The sequence below is a fragment of the Hoplias malabaricus genome, chromosome 5, assembly GCF_029633855.1.
Source record: "Hoplias malabaricus isolate fHopMal1 chromosome 5, fHopMal1.hap1, whole genome shotgun sequence".
NCBI lineage: Eukaryota > Metazoa > Chordata > Actinopteri > Characiformes > Erythrinidae > Hoplias > Hoplias malabaricus.
In genome coordinates, this window is record NC_089804.1 from 24,405,124 (window position 1) to 24,418,126 (window position 13,003).

Genomic DNA, 13,003 nt, shown 5'->3' on the forward strand with positions numbered 1-13,003 from the left:
AAAGACTTGTGAAAACTAGATGATTAAAGTAATGCTTATAAATTCTGTGGTGACCCGGTGCATATGTAGCAAACACTAATCAAACTTCTCACTGACCCTACGGACCAGTGGCTGTGGAAGAATGAAGCCCAGCTTACAGGATGACAGAGGAACCTTACAAAGCCATTCATCATGTGATTCATGTTGACATCTGGCTTTAGTACAAAAAGCAAAAATCGAATTGCATGAAGCAAGACTGATTTGTGTGGACCACAAGAAAGAAAAAGGAGTGTATATGCCATTTTGTGAGACCAATGCTGACCTCAAAATCGATCTGCTTAAACAAAATGGTCGACTCATATTTCACTCCTGCTCCTCAATCATCTCCAGTCATTTGAGCTTCACAGACTGGGGCACACAGTGGAGGCTAGAAGTGCCAGGGCTGAAAGGAACAGAAACTAAATAAATGCTCAGTCACCCTAAGGGTGCAGTGCTCAGGCTGCGACCGAGAACTCAAATCCATTCAACTGGGGCATTCTCTGGAGGAAAGCTCCTGGCACAACAGAGAACAAGCTTTGAAAGCCTCAAAAGTTCAAAGCACGGCTTCTGAAGCCAGGTTTGTGTTATCTGAAGCTGTACATCTGTGAGTTTTGGTGCTACCTTCAGTAAGACATTCAAAAGATCCAGAGTGACAAACCACCACACTCAGTAGTATGTCGTAGTATGCTTTTTGAAATGCCAAATACTTTGCTTTTATTGTTTCCAATTTGCAGTGTCTAATTACATTTATTTCACAGAGATTTGTTGTAAGCTGGTTTCCTGTATTGTTTTTTTGTTTTTTTATTGTATTTTTTTTTATTGTATTGATTTGTGTAAATAAAGCTACATGTACAGTGGAACCTCTACTAACGAACGCCTATACTAACAAATTTTCCAAGATATGAACAGGGCATTTTTTGCCTCCACCAACGAACTATGACTCTAGAAACCAACCCGAGCCTCCACCGAGCCGGCGGCTGGAAATGGCCACTGACCCCAATAGGCGAGTCTCCCAGCGCCCAGACTTGAGTGAGCTTTTAAGATTAGCAAATTGTAGCTTTAGCAATTTAGCATTAGTGTAAATAGCAGACATCGAAATTCGTGCTAAGTTAAGCCGTATCTACGCTTCGTCTCCCCACATTCACCACCTACTCTCCGTTATTCCACCCACCCCCCACCTCCCGTCATACAGCCAGTGCCTGTGTTACTCCTCCAGCCAGTCGTCACGTCTTCAAGGTAGCGATGTGTAACCACTTACAACTGTTTTATTTCTTTTTAATTACTGTTACCACTGTATTTCATTTTTATCTTTAGTAACGCTACATGTATTTTTTTTTACTAAATCTGAGAGTGTTGTAAACATATATCAGTGCAAAAAGCGTGACTTTCGGGGTGGGGGCTGGAACGCATTAATTGTTTTTCCATTATTTTAAATGGGGAAAATTGACTCGAGAAACGAACTTTTCCACTTACGAACTGCGTCACGGAACAGATCAAGTTCATAGGTAGAGGTTCCACTGTACTATGCATAACAAGTGACAAAAAAGCATATAAAAAACTATTCCAACAGACATCATTAGCCATAAAGCCTGCTTTTGTCAACAGCAAAGAGATTTCTTCATTTGTTTAATGCAGTGTACTGTTTTGTCTTTTTTTTTGTGAAATTACATAATGCATTATAACAACTGATTACGTAAAATTAAAGTACATTACCCTGATGATGTGACATACCTTAAATTTTATAAATTGCCAAATAAATCTCATTTTTCTTAAAGCCCACAGACAATGCTCACTTGTTTCATCGGCCTGACTGGGCAAGTTATGTCATATTATCAGCATTATGTCACTGAGCAACAGAGTCTGACATATCACACTAGAAAATGTTATGACAACCTAAAGATGGAAAAATGTCAGTGCCACCTGGCATAGATTTTATTTCTACTTGACATCAAAGCTGGCAAACGTAACCTTTATGAAACAGAATCCTTACATTAGTTTTTAAATGTTTATGTAGGTCACGTCATAAAGGGCTTATGTAGGTGTCATCAATGGTTTTGAACACTGTCTAAAGACAACTTTATTTTAAAATTTTGTTGTTTTGTTGGTAATAAATACTGTATCTTAAAGCTGAGCAATGTCAAAGATAGTGAATCATGGCTTAAGCCGGTCTTCATTCAGCAATACAATTACAGGCAAAAAAAATCTGCCATTTATTCTTCAATATGAGTTTATGAAACACATTCAGTTTCATAAACCTTGAAGCTGAATACATGATGTCCTGCTCTGGGGCAAGCACAGCTACTGAAGACAAATCAAGAACCTTAAACTGGCCTCTATGTGTGTGTTTTATTCAACATGTACATAGATAAAGATGTGCATTAGGGATTAGGGATGATATAACATGCTGTCTGTGTGTGTAGGAGTATGAGGCATGTGCGTGTTTGTATATAAACGTGTGTGCTCATGTAAGTGTGTTTATGTGCACTTGTGTGTGAGTGAGAGAGAGAGAGAGAGAAAGAGAATGTGTAGGTCTATGTGTATATGCATTTGTGGAGGTGTGCATGAAAATTCAGGAGTATGTGGGAGTCCAGTGAGTGAATAGATGCTAAGTTAAACCAATTGCAGTAGGTTACAGGGGGTGACACTGAATTTCATCTGCCATCTGAGGGCATTCTTTATGGAAGGTACACAGAGTCAAGAAACATTCACAGTTAACAGCATGTCCAAGCAGTTCTGCAAAGAATTTACTGACTTCCCTTAAGCCAGAACAATATTTGCCATGCGGCAAATCCTTAAAAACACTGGGGAACCTGACCAAGCAGTGAAGTTATTAACTGCTTGTCGTTTATCGGCCATGCTGAATTCTCCCAGGAGAAAAGATAAGACCATCTGCTTAAATGTGGCACAGCAAAGAACGGGTGACGGTCAATGTTAGTTATGGGTCGATGGTAGGTCTCATAACTGTTTAGTGGATTAAAAAATTAGCAGAGGAGTCCACAGTCAACATAAAGCACTGTGCTTTTTCCAGTTTTGGAAAAACTGAAAGCAGTCAAATTAAATATTGTAATATTTTGTGACCACTCATTTTCTTCATAACAGCTTTCATTCTTTTTAGTTTCTAGATTATTTATTAATTTTTTCAAAGAAACATGCAGAAATTTCCCCCCACACCTCAATAGTTAACAATGTAGCCTTAACGGTAAACTAACAGCATGCTGTTCACCTCCTGAGATCCGTCGGACCTAAACACATAACAACAATTGTAACAGAAATACAATAACCATTGTTTCGGTCAGGTCTTCAGTGACTGTGTTGCAAGCTGCCCATCCACTTCAGCACAGCAGGGTGAATCCATGGAAAATATATTTTCTATGGATCATTATCTGATCTTGTATAAAATTAGCCAACATTTAGATTGCTAACGATTGGTTTAGGTGAATTTTCAGCTTGTTACAACACAGAAAAACGAACAATGCGCTCCATATTCGTTTTTTTTCATTTACAACTTACTATTATTATGAAGTGTGAAGACTACAGCCCTTCTCGTCTGTTTAAAGGGCCCTTTTCATGCTTTGAACAAATTTGTTAACATGACCTGTTTGGCAATGCTCAGAACTGTCCATTCTTGCAGTGTTAGGTTTAGGAAGTAGCTTTTCAGTTTAAAAAACTTTCCGGTTTGAACAACCCCAGGCCAAACTCTTATGTTCCTAACTGGATATTAGAAAGAAAATTGGGCATACATTAAATAGGTATTGAGCAGTTAGGGTTAATAAGACTTGAATGTCCTACTGTGTTTGTAGAATCTCTTTGTCAGCATTGTGTCACACTGAATATTTCAGTCTGTAGCTAAATACTGCATGATGGACCGTTGCCCAGTCCCTGGCACAGCAGGGCCTGTTTGCAGTGTGGACATTTGGGTTCATGAAGACCAGAAAGCAAGGTGTAAAGGGAAAAGATCACTTGTGTCTTTCACTCAGGACTAATGATGATTTGAGCACAGAATGTGATCCTTTTAGGTCACACACATGGCTCCAGGACAACATGACAAAGGACAGGAGATCTGACTCACTGAGAGTACTCTTAATGAATCATGATTTTGAAGCTCGAGCACCAAACCTCAGGAGTGCTACAGAGTCTCTTGGTTCAGAAAGTATATGTTTTTAGGTAAAAACACTTAAAAAGACATGCAGCTAACTGTTGTCACATGGTCGACTGTTGTGGTCCTCTTTTTGCTGATGGCCCTGCCAAAAAGCAGTAGCCGTGTGGACTGCTAGAACATTATTTCCGGGCCATTTAGTTAACAAATGCCAACAGGGGCTAGCAGTCCATCAGCTGGCTTCCAGACACATGAGTGAGCAGTACAGCGGCACTTTGCTGAAAGTCTGTGGTTGGCAGATTGAAGATTCAAAGGGGATAATGAGGACACAGACTTGGTGTTGACAAAAAGGACGGTCGTTTAGGGTTGAATAAAGATTCCCTAATAAAAAAGTATCAGCAGTTTCAGCGGTGTGTCTCATACGTCAAGTCATTATGAAGAGAATGTGATTCAGAACAGTCGCTCCAGCCTCAAGTTCTTCCGGGTCCTTGGTACAAACACAAAGCACTTTATCCAAAATGAAAGGCAGGAATCCGCTGCCTCATCCAGGCTGAACAGTCACATGGACTAGAAGATATCTGAGACTACTTAAGAAATACTGCAGGAAGGATTTCATAAAAATATAAACACACACTTCTCTCTGCAAAAGCTGGCGCACGCACTGCTCAGAACTTGAGTGCTGTATCAGGTGCCTTTGTTCACTGAAATTTAGTTTATGTAATATCATTTCAAGCTTTGGGTATTCCACCTACACCCTCTTCAAAAAGCAGCAGCCTCTACCTGAGATGAGTGAGATGAGCTTCAGCTGTGCTTTGGGAGAAGTTATATTTCAAACTCACATTTATCTTTGTCTCTTTCTTTTATGTTCTCTGGCCCCTTAAGAGTTCTCTGTAGCAATGTACAACAGGCTGTTCTTAAAATGAAACCCCCAACTGGTGTTTTTCATTAACATTAATAATAACGACACATGTATGGACTTTAGAAAAGATTCTAAAACACATTCTTTTAACATTAGGGACAAATATTCTTTAAAAATATTGCATAAAAGCATATCAATGAGTGTGTCCTTCAGGTACTCTTTCTTACTATATTTTACTATGGGTTGGGCTAGGCCCTTTAGTTCCAGTGAAGGATCATGATGAAACCTTAATACTTCAGTATACCATGATATTTTGGACAACTGTATGCTTCCAAATTTGTGGGAACACTTTGGGGAAGGCCTTTTTCTGTTCCAGCATGATTGTGCCACAGTGTACAAAGCAAGGTTCATAAAGGCATGGTTGGGTGAGTTTGTTGTGAAAGAACTTGAGTGGTTCACACAGAGACCTGATCTCAACGTGATGAACTAGAATTGAGATTTCGAGCCAGAGAATGTTGTCCAACATCTGTCTGACCTTGCTCCTATGGATGAATGGAAAAATATACCCTCCGACACACTCCAAAATCTTGTAGAAAACCTTCCCATGAGGCAGGTGTAAGGTGGAGCTGTCCAATACCTCTGCCCATTCACTGTACATCGTATGGTGTGCAGGTTACTGAAGGTGTGCTATTTAGTCTGTACAGTAATGTAACACTGACCCTGGTTCAGGGAGTTGAGTTTCCGGTTTCCAAGATACAAGCGATAGGAAGTTAAAACCTGATCTCTGCAACTGACTGATGTGTTTCAAACAACAAAGCTTAAACCTTGCTGAACAGTCAACAGTGTGTACTCTACATGGGCATTCATCACAGTGACAAAACACAAGGCTGGAATTTGTGACTCTAGTTAGGTTATATAACGAATACATTCCGTCTACACAAAAAATACAAAAGCAGCCTGTATCGTCGCTCACAGATTAGGGTAAGATTACATTTCTCGTACTTCTTTAACCAAAGACTCAATTATCAAGATCAAAACAGCATCTGCATGTATCTTCATTTGAAAGAACAACTGAAACAGATCAGGTCATTCATTAATGATTCAGTGAAGATAAGCAGAACTGGCGGAAGCTGAAACAGGCTATTAATATTCAATACAGTGAGACCACATAAGCAATTTGCAAAGTAGTTCATGTAAATAAAATGTAGTCTTACGTGGTACTAATGCAAAACTAATTAGAATGGGGGTGAATAGAGGCTTAATATCATTTTCTAGCAGAATGCTTTGATTAATAAATCTATTTCTGGACGAATGTGGGGGGTGGGGGTTGGGCTCTGCATGTGAGCCTAAATATTATTAAACCACACACATGAATATTTTAATTAAACACACTACAATCCTCAAAATGCCTAGTTTTTCTTTCAAAGTGTGTTCTTATCAGAGCTGAGGATTAAACACAACGTGAGCGCATGTGTAAGAGTGTAAGAGGATAAACCGCGGTGGTGAACTCTACTGCAGTGATGCAGCTGTGGGAACGGGCAACTTGTACAAGCGATTTACCTAGCATCACTGCCTTCAGTATTTGCTCTTAACAAACATTCATCTTGCCATATTTCATGTAGGAGGGAGGCTGTATGGGAGCTGGAACAGCAATAGTGGGCACCATGCGTACTGTAAAATCTCAGCACGCCTACTCGCTAACACTTACAGTGTACTATCACCTCGTTTCTTTTAGTGCTCTGCAAACCCAAACACACTGGAAGGATTGGGGTGGATGATACCAAGTTTCTATACACAAAACTAAACTCTGGACTACTTCAAAATCCACCATCTTTGCATTAGCGCATGCCATAAGTCTGCTTATTTTTAAACTGTCTAGATCAGAAAATGTACTTGTCATAAACACATCCTGGTTCTAATGCCATGTCTGTGTCGCTACACCATCTGTCATCTTTCTGTTAAGGAGCTATTTTGATGACACTCCAGCTGACATTGAACTAATTAGGTTCCATAATTTAACAAACACTTCCCTCTCTAGCAGCATCAGATAAAGTCAACACAACTGAGAAAGATAAATTATGTAAAGAGATGGTAGAGCCGTACAATTTATAGACCATCTGTCCTCTGCCAGCTCTGAATGGTGTGAGAATGACTGAACTACCAACTTAACACTTAAAATTCAGCTTTCAGAATAATCAACCGCCGAAGTGGCAGACCGTAAATCAGCGCTCCTAAATTATACACAGAAACAAGTGGCAATGGGGACTCTTCATATTTTTATGAGGTGCAAGACTAAAAGAATGACAGAATATTTTACATGCTTCACCAACCCTAAATATTTTTAAAAATTGCACCCACATAAAAGGCCCATAAAGTTTCAGAGCAAAATGGCTGACAACACCTTAAATAGATGTAGTTTACTCAGTACAACAGTATACCCAGGGTATCCCCACAATTTAAAACAATGAAATCAGCCCTCTCATTTTTAGCAAACCCTGATTCAGATTTGTGAAGACAGTCATGTTCTTTATTCACTAATCACACCATGCCGTTGCGGAACCAATCAGCTCCACTGTGAAACTGCACCAAGTCATTGCCGAATCACAACAGCTGGGACCTGTCCAGATTACCCGCAGACCAGCTTCAAATGCAGAAAATATGTAAAGCAGGGATCTCTTTGGAAAGACTCCCCACCTGCTTTGCTATGTCAGGTAGTCAGCAGCTCTGCTAGGACAGCCTGCTTTACATAATCATAAACTGTTTTGCTTGCCTCATTAATTCAGGGCCGACCAAAGGCATTTTAATCAATCTGCAGAACAGAGCCCAGGAAGGCCTCCATCTCTCAGAGAAAGTGGCTGATATTACACTATAATGGCGTGATGGCCTTTGCCTCCAATAAGGGCACATTTCCTCCTCTGGACCTGCTTCTATAACGTTGTTCCCCCTCCTCTGCATAGACAGACCTGAATGAGGTGACAGCACCTCTCCATCTCTGCCAAAAAACTCAGCACATAGGAACCAGCCCATCTCATCATCATCCTCACTAACAGCCACAGACAATCATCTTCAGTATTAAAGGCATAATAACAGGCTCACTTAAAGCATTATGAGAGCGCATCAATTTGTTTTCTTATGACTATAAAATGAGACATCTTGGAAATCTCATTATTCTGATTCATTATGAACCATTTTTGAGTCTTGTATCACTTTATAACCTTCACAGCACCATGCATATGTTCTGATAGTAGTAATATTTATTAGGAATAATGAAGTTATCATAAATTAAATATTAATGGGAAAGCACTGTGGCACAGCAGGTAGTGTCGCTGTAACACAGCTCAAGGGTCCTCGGGGTGTTCATGCCCTACTACAGGTCACTGCCTGTGTAGTTCCCACAGTTGATAAAAACATGTGGGCATGTGGACTGGCTGTTTAAAATTAAGAGTGATTGGATTGGAGTGTGCGATGCCCTGTGATGGACTGGCTCTATGTGCAGGGTGTGTTCCTGCCTTGCACCCTGTGATTCTAGGTAGACTCCACACCCACCGGGACATTGAACGGGATGAAGCGTTTACAGAAAATTAATGAGGAAACTATAATGATGCTTCAATCAATGTCTAATTTTATGTATATTAAGAATTTTAAGGTTTTGATGCTAAACAGGATGCTAAAAGCCTGTTCTTCAAAATATCTGTATTTTTCATTTTTCCATTTCAGTTCCAAATCATTCATTCATTCATTATCTGTAACCCTTATCCAGTTCAGGGTCGCGGTGGGTCCAGAGCCTACCTGGAATCATTGGGCACAAGGTGGGAATACACCCTGGAGGGGGCGCCAGTCCTTCACAGGGCAATACACACACACACACCTACGGACACTTTTTGAGTCGCCAATCCACCTACCAACGTGTGTTTTTTGGACCATGGGAGGAAATCGGAGCACCTGGAGGAAACCCATGCAGACACAGGGAGAACACACCACACTCCTCACAGACAGTCACCCGGAGGAAACCCACGCAGACACAGGGAGAACACACCACACTCCTCACAGACAGTCACCCGGAGGAAACCCATGCAGACACAGGGAGAACACACCACACTCCTCACAGACAGTCATCCGGAGGAAACCCACACAGACACAGAGAGAACACACCACACTCCTCACAGACAGTAGCCCGGAGTGGGAATTGAACCCACAACCTCCAGGTCCCTGGAGCTGTGTGACTGCGACACCTACCTGCTGCACCACCGTGCCACCCAGTTCCAAATCAGATAAACATACATATATATATACATATACACATATATATATATATACACATATACACATATATATATATATATATATATATATATATATATATATATATATATATATATATATATATATATATATATATATATAGACAGTTCTGAAATGTACATGTTTTTACCTTCAACTTTACAGGCAGAAGGACTGAATATGCATGAGACATGAACAGTCATGCTCCAGACTCTCTTGGGTCCCAGGTTGTGAAAATACACATGTACACTGTGAAGTGCAAACGTATGCTCTACACCTTATTCTCCTGTAAGAAGTGCTCAGCAATGGCCAAGATGAACGTCTGCCTAAGAAGTGGTTAATGCTCTGAATATGAAATATCTGTACATACCAACCTCAAAAACGCACTGTTTGCTTCAAAAAATATAGCATATTCACCAGCTTCTGCAGATGTACATTTCTTATACGTCCAACTCAAAACTAACATTTGAACCTCTAAAACCACTCTAATAAATCTATGAAAAAAGACTACCTGAAAATTTAAATCTTATGTATCAAATATAATAATAATTACCCAGATTCTACATCTATCTGAATAAAAGTTAACACTCTATACATCTAAAACCATGTCAACATTGCATGATTATATAAACAGTTGTATAGTTCTGCGAACTTGCTGCAGAGCTTCAGCAGAATCGTTTTTATCAAAGAAAAGAGGACAGTCCAACCTGTTGCTAAGCAACCTAACTTCCCAACTGCTCGCGTTTAGCTGCCCAACTTCAGATTCTTCCTTTACATGTTAATACATGCAAAACATTCCTCAAGTTAACATCAGATATTCCATCTCGCATGTACTGCTAGGCAACTGAAACACGCAATTATTTTCCAATGGTTTGCTTTCTACCAGCACTTTATTCACACACTACAGCTGCGAAGCTCCTTTGAAAATCAACTACTATGAAACACTTTCATTAAAAAAAGTGTGGGGGGTTTGGTTTGGGTTTTTTTTTTTTTTGATCATTTCAGTCTTACAACTTGAACTGTGATATTTCATAACTGGCTCTGAAGAGTGTTTACATTAGGTCGCACATGATCAAGATTCAGTCTGACAAGAACAGCAGCACAAGTCAAGCTGCTTCCTCCTCTGGGCAATTACACATACAAATTCAGAGAACCCCACTAAAGGAGGGCATATTCCACTATTTGGCCTCCATATGGCAATAAGTGTGTGAGGCACAGAGAGAGGGAGAAAGAGAGAGAGAGAGAGAGAGAGAGAGAGAGAGAGAGAGAGAGAGAGAGAGAGAGAGAGAGAGACAAATTCATAAATTCATTAATTTAGCAAATCAAGGCCACACACACATTAGGTTTTGTGGCCAATGGCTTCACTGACTCTCTCTTTTTCTGAGCATCATTAGAGTAGATCAGCTCACAGCCAGGCTTGTACATGTCCAACAGCTACGGACACTGGCAGGAGCTCAGATGCTGACTCTGGGGCTTCCTGATGCCGGAAGGATCTTTGAACCAGGTCCCTCAGGGGGTCAGAGCATTCCATGACCTACATCATCCAGAGAGGCAACAGAAGGGAGCAGCATCAGACATCACTTCATTCACTTCACATCTTATACGTAGAAAAACTGAGAAAAAGTAAACAAAACAAGCATGCATTTCAAAATATCACGTACACACCACACCAAAAACAAATAAAAACACTGAACGACAAGAAAAAGAAGTCAGCAGACACACTCCCGCTCACTATATTAAAGAGCTTCAATCCCTTTGATACGGGGAGAAACCGCACAATGATTTTCTTGTTTGTTGTCAAGTTGGGGAAACAACAGTGACTGATTTTGATCTCTCTTACACTTTCCATTAAAGAGAACATGCATTCATTCTTCATGCTCCATTAAGCTTGATATAAACTGGAGCCTCAAACAACAAAGCCAGTGTTTCAATCCTGATCGAAAAAGGGGGAAAAAAAAAGCATGATCCTTTAAAGCCTCCGATTAGTGTTTTCCTCGGCTCAAAGCCACAACAGAGCAACTAGTTCAATTATGTTAGAGATTACAATAAATATATTACCATGGAAATGATTTGTGCTTTGAACTAACACAGACACACACACAAAGACTAGGGAAAAAAACAATGCTGTATTGTAACACAGATCAAATTTCAAAGTATTGTTTAATTAGATCTGTACTTTATTTTCTCCTCAAACAGTAGAAACAAAAACCAAGCTGGGAAAAGCTCTAGGGTTTTCACGTAGAAGCTGAGATAGAGACACTGGAGGATTATTAATATGGATTGCCTGAGGACAATTGAGTTACAATGATTAAAGTACAGAGTTAGCATCAATCTTAAAGCTGCATTATGGTAATAGTGCAGGATCTACTGCACAGTTGGAGGGCTAATTGCATCAACAAGCTGAATTCATTCAAAAATAATCAGGGCACTCCACAGAAGTAAAGAGGCAGTTGCATTAACGCATTGCTTTGAGAAGCTTGACAGGACAGTTCAGATTGCTCTTTAAAACAGATGAAATGTCCCTGTCACCAAGAGAGAAAAGGGAATAATTCACCCCCCCAATAGTCCCTTGAAAATATTTTTTGGGTCTTATTTACAAACACAATGACTTAAGAGACAAATGGGACAAACCTGGAAACACTGATATTGTACATAGTTGCAGCTCTATATTCCTACTTTATTATATTTTGCTTAAAATTAATTGGGAGCACTAAAAATTTGACGCACTAGAGTAAATATTTTGGCAAAAGCCTTACATTCCACACTTTCTTACTGGTGATGTTTCCAATGTCCTACATGAATTGTCCAACACCTCCTGAGGTCTATCAATATCTCACATTCTTGTTAATCGTCAAATAAAAATAAAATTAAGTGTTCTACTATTAATTCCACTATTAATATTGTTTTCTCCACTGCCGCGTAAGCGGTCTCCTACCTATATTTCATGCCGGTCCTTATGCTCTGGTCACTTGATGAGGGAACGCTCTGGACAGACAGCTGGCCAAGGCTTCGGGCCACCATGGCCACAGCCCTGAACTTGCTGCGGGTGCCTGTGTTTGGGCTATTGGCGTTTTGCCGGTTGAGCCGGTCATCTGTGCTGCGGCTCATGGACCGGTGGTCCGTGCACACGAAGGACACCTGCATCCTGGCCTGGGGGATGCAGGGTGATCAGAAGTAGTAGGAATTCCTCACAGTATTGGCAAGCAATCTGTGTCAAAAAGTCTGGCAAAGCGAGAGTACTGGGACAATAGAAGAGACAAGATTCAAGCTCCTTCTAAACTACACTCTACCACCAAGTCCAGAAAAGGTCAAAATAAATCAATTATAAAATAAATGCTGTGTGAGCAAACAAAGAAACATGCAAAGATGAAGGTAGATCTCTAGGATGGATTCTTCTTTTGCAGCTTTCAGCCTTAACAGACTGTGCGGGGTGCTCTTTGTGCCCGATACCACAGCCTCAGCCCTGGGCGAGTAGAAATGAGGTGGATGGAGGGAGCAGAAAAGAGCAAGAAGTGGAAGAGAGCGCTGATCTGTGTCTCAGTCACCCAGGCAGCCTCCAGCCGTCTCTTTGCACATTCGAGTAGCGAGTCAGGCGTAGCACTCCATTACTTCTCCAGGACCAGCCGCTCGGAATGAAGCACAATCTCAGCTTTTTACTCATTCAAATGTCCACAGAGAGGTGGGCTCTTTCCTAATTTCCTTTTTCAGCAGCTCAGTTGCTATCTCTGCAGCACAGTCCAGCTATTCCT

General features: G+C 40.5%; 1 protein-coding gene across 4 annotated transcripts in view; it reads right to left on the reverse strand.

Moving 5' to 3' along the window:
- Nucleotides 1–13,003, reverse strand: part of kcnab2a (potassium voltage-gated channel subfamily A regulatory beta subunit 2a) — a 103,071-nt gene that overhangs the window by 23,537 nt on the left and 66,531 nt on the right. The window contains exon 1 of one of the 4 annotated variants that reach the window (XM_066670319.1): nucleotides 12,190–12,900. The exons of the other annotated variants lie outside the window; for them this stretch is intronic. Within the exon in view, the coding sequence (XP_066526416.1) occupies nucleotides 12,190–12,398 (209 nt within the window). The 5' untranslated portion in view covers nucleotides 12,399–12,900. Of the gene's footprint in view, nucleotides 1–12,189; nucleotides 12,901–13,003 lie in introns of those variants that run through there. 4 annotated transcript variants of the gene reach the window in all.